The 6,000-nt window shown below is 35.0% G+C and overlaps 1 protein-coding gene across 1 annotated transcript in view; it reads left to right on the top strand.

The window, feature by feature from the left end:
- Positions 1 to 5,246: 5,246 nt before the first annotated feature.
- LOC113200921 (sodium/hydrogen exchanger 2-like) overlaps positions 5,247 to 6,000 on the top strand; it is a 95,275-nt gene continuing 94,521 nt past the window's right edge. The window contains exon 1 of the mRNA XM_026414525.1: positions 5,247 to 5,499. Within this exon, the coding sequence (XP_026270310.1) occupies positions 5,247 to 5,499 (253 nt within the window). The remainder of the gene's footprint in view (positions 5,500 to 6,000) is intronic.

Raw genomic sequence — 6,000 nt, 5'->3', positions numbered from 1 at the left:
AAATTACAATTATCTCATATTAGACAAAGGTGCCAAAAACATGCATTGGAGAAAAGATAGCATCTTCAACAAATGCTGCTAGGAAAAGTGGAAACCCATATGCAACAAAATGAAATTAAATCCCTATCTCTCACCATGCACAAAACTCAAATCAAAGTGGATCAAGGACCTGGAAATTAAACCAGAGACTCTGCATCTAATAGAAGAAAAAGTAGGCCCTAATCTTCATCATATGGGATTAGGCCCCAACTTCCTTAATAAGGCTCCTATAGTGCAAGAATCAACAAATGAGATGGATTCAAACTAAAAAGTTTCATCTCAGGCAAAAGAAACAATCTGTGAGGTGAACAGAGAGCCTATATCCTAGGAGCAAATTATTTACCCCTCACACATCAGATAGAGCACTATCACTAGGGTATATAAAGAACTCAAAAAGCTAAGCACCAAGGGCTGGGGTGGTGGCTCAGTGGTAGAGCACTTTCCTGGCATGAGTGAGGCACTGGGTTTAATTCTCAGCACCACATATAAATAAATAAAGTAGAAGTCCATATACAACTAAAATAACTGAAAAAAAAACTAAGCACCAAAAAAACCAAATAACCTAATCAATAAATGGGCTAGGGACCTGAACAGACACTTCTCAGAAGAGGATATACAATTAATCAGCAAATAAATGAAAAAATGTTCATCATCTCTAGCAATTAGAGAAATGTAAATCAAAACTTCTCTAAGATACCATCTCACTCCAGTCAAAATGGCAGTTATTATGAAGACAAACAACAATAAGTGTTGGTGAAGATGTGGGGGAAAAAGGTACACTCATACATTGCTGGTGGACTGCAAATTGGTTCAGCCAATATGGAAAGCAATAAGGAGTTTCCTTGGAAATCTCGGAATGGAACCACCATTTGACCCAGCTATTCCTCTCCTCGGTCTATACCCAAAGGACTTCAAATCAGCATACTACAGGGACACAGCCACATCAATGTTTATAGCAGCACAATTCACAGTAGCTAAACTGTGGAACCAACCTAGATACCCTTCAGTAGATGAATGGATAAAAAAATGTGGCATATATACCCAATGAAATTTTACTCAGCAATAAGAGAGAATAAAATCATGGCATTTGCAGGTAAACGTATGGCACTGGAGAAGATAATGCTTAGTGAAATTAGCCATTCCCAAAAAACAAATGCTGAATGTTTTCTCTGATATAAGGAGGCTGATGGGGTAGGGAGGGAAGGCACGGGAGAAATACACAAACTCTAGATAGGGCAGAGGGGTGGGAGGGAAAGGGTAAGGGCAGGGGTTAGCAAGGATGGTGGAATGTGATAGACATCATTATTCATGTATGAAGACATGAATTTGTGTCAACATACTTTATATATAACTGGCAATATGAAAAAAATGTGCTGTATATGTGTAATAAGAATTGTAATGCATTCCACTGTCATTTATTTTTTTAAATCAATAAAAAATTAAAAGATAATTGCAAAAAATAGAAAATAGTATGGAAGTTCTTAAAAATTAAAAGTAGAACAAATCTGTGATCTAACTATATGACACCATGGTATATATCTAAAGGAAATGAAGGAGGCATACAAAAGAGATACTTGCATACCTGTATTTATTGCCACAGTATTCACAGTAGTCAAGGTATGGAATCAGCAATCAGTGCACACAGACAGTGGATAAAGAAAATATGGTATATATACACAATAGTGCTTCACTCATCAGAAAAATGAAACTCTGTTACTTGCTGGAAACTGGATCTAAGTGAAAGTCTCATGTTCAGCAAAGTAAGCCAGAAACAGAAATCACATGGTTTCTTTCACCTGTAGAAAATAAAATCAAAGCAAAACAAAAGGATGAACTGAAAGTAGATGAAGAATTATTAAAGGTTGGAAGGATGCTTGAGGGTGAGGACAAAAGGAGGAGAGGAAGACAGTATAGAAGAAAAGATGGTGGACATGATCAAATACGTGCACATATGGAAATGACACAGTAAAATCCATTAGTTGGTACAAATAATGTATAATTATATCAAAAGAAAATGTGATATATATGTACAATGGAATATTATTTTTCATCAAATAATATCATTTGTCATTACATGGGTGCCTCCAGAAGACATTATGCTAAATAAAATAATTTTGTAACAAAGACCAAATATTTCATTATATTACTTCTAAATGGTATTTAAAGTAGATGTAAAAGCAAAAAATTGAATGATGATTCTAGGCATTTGGGCAAGAAGATTATGTTGAGTTTTTGCTCAACAGGTATGTGTCTTTTATGTAAGATTATAGGGATCTGCTCTACAATGTATGACATAAAATAAACAATATGATATTGTTCTCTAATAAGTATCTTAATACAGTGCTTTCCATGTTAATTGTTGTCACCATGCGCTCACACACACACAAAAATGCAAACACATACACAAATATAAACACACATATCCAAAGAATATAAGAAAAATTGTCAAAGTGATGGGTAATCTCAGTACCTTGATTGTGGTGATGTTAGCATGGATATACACATATATGCATACTCATCAAAATACATACATTTAGTGTGTGCAATTTTGTCATATAAATTTTATCTCAATAAAGCATAAAAATTGTAAAAATGAAATAATGCAAGCATACACATTATATTCAACAATGTTCATAGCATCCTTTTAAAGAATCACCCCAAACTAGTAACAACTTAAATATCCATCATTTTGAGAATGTATGAACAAATTATTGCATATATCCATAATGGAATCCATCTCAGCCATAAAGGATCAAACTAGTGGTACACATAAAAATATGGATAATTTCTATAGGTAGTGTGCTGAATAAAAGAAGCTAGACACAAAGGAGTGCATACTGTATGATTCAATTTATATGAAGTTCATGAATTGGAAAAAAAACAATCTATGTTGCACACAATCAAAACAGTAGTTGCCTGGGGGTTAGTGAGGAATAGTTCAAAAGAAGTATAAGAGAAAGGTTCTATATTTACTTTTGGGTGGTAGCTAATAAAGGTTCATATTAATTGTCAAAAACTCATCAAACTGAGCAATGTAAAACTATATATTCATTAAATGTAAGTTATACATCTATAAAAACAAGGAATGGAAAGATATTTTTCTAATCATGCATGGATGACTTTCCACAGATCCTAAAAGGATAACATTATATGATTCTGGCATAAAAGGCTAGACCTAGATAAAAAGGTACATAAATATTGAATATTCCATGCCTGATGTGATTACTCCAGAATTTGGCCTAATGGAAACTTAGAATATAATTACTTAGAATAGTGGTCAGTTTCAAATTAGCGGTCTGTTCTAAAACTAAAGTGAATAGCTCGATGTTCGGTATGGGTTGATGGTAAGTGAAATTGCAAATTGAAAAGTTTACAGAGAATATAATACTAATTTCTTAGGTTTGAAAAAAAATGCCTCACTTTTAAAAACTAAACTACTTTTCAATAAAGACTTCCTGTGGACAAATCAAAACCATATGCATTGGTGAGTCTTTGTCTCCAAATTTTCCCCTCTTTGATGAAAAATGGGTCATTGATTTATCATTAGCTGTTAGGCTGGATGGTATTTAGGCAGCTAAGAAAAAATTGGGTCATTGATTTATGTAATAGCCTAAGGCTCCCATATTTTAATTACCCATGTTCTCTGTGAATAGTCAAGCATGTTGTTAACACTAAGGCATTTATTTTATGAAATATTTATTTACTTACTTTGGATATTTCTCCCTTCCTCCTTTTTTCCTTCCATCCTTTTTTCTTTCCTCTTTTCTACCCTCCTCTTCCTTATCTCTCTGTCTGTATCTTTAGCTTTCTTGATGAAGATAAATTTTATGTTTATTAAAAATAAAAAAATATTAAAAAGATACTTCCCCATATTTACCATGTAATTTAGCAGTGTTCTGATCATGCAGAAAATAAGAAAACATAAATTTCCTGGTATCACATATATTTATATTGTCATAATGCTCAAAGCACAAACATAATTTTCAGGAATTACAGTAAAATAAAATATCCATCACAAATACCTGTGAGTTTTTTTCATTGAGTACCTCTAGAAAGCATTGCTTTATTTCAAATATCCTTACATTAAGCAAAACATTTGGTTTAAGTTGAGAAGCTAAAGATACAGTTATAGTAATGTAAAATAAATACAAATATTTAGTAAAAGGTGGAATAGAGTAGTAAGCAAAATCCATTATCTCTGTTATCATGCCATAGTACATACTTGTATGCAGGTATGTGTCTGGATATATTAATTAGCTTGATTATGGAAGTCATTTCACAATGTATAAATATCAAAACATCATGTAGTATATACCTTGAATATATATGATTTTTATTTTTCAGCTAAACCTCAATAAATCTGGGGAAAATGGAAAGGTCATGATAATACAGATTTGCAACTATTCAAGAGGTCAGCCTCACTGATTAAATATCACTAAGTTTTATATTCATGAAACCAGTTCATGTTGGTCATAATAAAAACTGAATAATTTGACAAGGAAATTAAAGGAGCATAATTCCCATGAGTTGAAAGTGGGATCACAAATTTTTTGGCTTTGAAATCTCTATCAAAAGACATCACATGGATTACAGGAATTAGAGTAAAATAATATTGTTTGCCCTGTTCTTAACTACATTGCCATATACTCAGAATAAAGAAAATTATTTTTCTTAGAATTTTTAGGAGCAGCTGATTAATGTTTTTCAATCCTTCCACTCTCTCTGTTAAAGCAAACTAAGCTACTTTTAGGTTTTTCCTGCCCAAAGCATGCTAGTTAGGTTTCTTGTGTGCAGACACCTTGATAGACCGGAAGGAGGCATAGGAGTTTCACTTGAATACTTTTTACAGATCTACAGGGAATAAAGAAATCTCATGGTAAGAAAATAAATTTTTAAGTGGCCAGAATCTAGTTTTCAGGGATTTTCCTTAGTTGAGAGTTAGGACTGAGGTTAAAATTTTTTTCCATGTCAATCAATCATTTCCCCCAGCACCCTCCCTTTGCAGGCTCCTGGCTCTAATCTCATTCCAGGGTATTGCGACCTATCATTTATCTGCAGGGACTCCAGGGAGCTGCTGGAGTGTTCACTGATCTACTAAGTGCTAGGCAGTGGGTCTAAGGGTTAGAGACAGCAAACCACATTTGAGAGGAGGAGAGGCTGGAGATAATATTAAACTGCTTTAGCAAGCATAGCTCGCAGAGCTGTTGATGGCCTGTGGGCTAGGGCTCTTGCATCTGCTGCTGGGGCAGCTCTGTTCCCAGCTTCTAGGAACCTTCGGGAATAGTATGCAGCACCACCTGGACCCACAGACAGACAATGGCAGCTGGGAGCCAGAAGAAACACAGGATAATGACTCAGTGGTGTCGGCTCACACACTCCTCTTCTCCCTGGATTACCAGCATGTGCAGGTCCCTTTTGAGATCACACTTTGGATTATGTTAGCCTCTCTGGCAAAGATAGGTAAGTGAAGGACTGCCTAAGGCTCTCCCATAAAGTTTTCTGATAGGAACTCTTTGGGCTTTTCTGGATGGTAAGAAAGGTGCTCTTTGCTTGAAGTACCGGAGAAAGCAAGCTGGAACGTTTGCCTCCTGCTGCCCGCCAGAATGATCTTTTCTTTATAGATAAATCCCCACTTGAAAGTGATTATATCCAGATTATGGTGGTGGTCTCCAAACTGAAGGTGGGAATAGGCCCAGCCTGGTATAGAATGAAAAGGGTTGCAGTTGTTCAAGGGATATGTGGAGAAGGTATAACACTAAAAGAAGAGCAGGTGAATGTTATTAGTTTTATTCTAGACACTAACTGGCCTCAGTCTTTATGTATCCCTTTTCCCCCCTCATAGGAAGCTTGTTATATTTTTCAGGTAGATTATCTCCTCCTTTAAAAAAGAAATTCCTTTTTACTCCCATTCAGCATTTTAGCAGGTGATCACAAAAGAGAAGCCTAGCAAATAGAACAGAA

This window comes from Urocitellus parryii, chromosome X (assembly GCF_045843805.1).
Source record: "Urocitellus parryii isolate mUroPar1 chromosome X, mUroPar1.hap1, whole genome shotgun sequence".
Classification (NCBI taxonomy): domain Eukaryota; kingdom Metazoa; phylum Chordata; class Mammalia; order Rodentia; family Sciuridae; genus Urocitellus; species Urocitellus parryii.
This window is presented reverse-complemented; position numbering and strand designations above follow the sequence as displayed.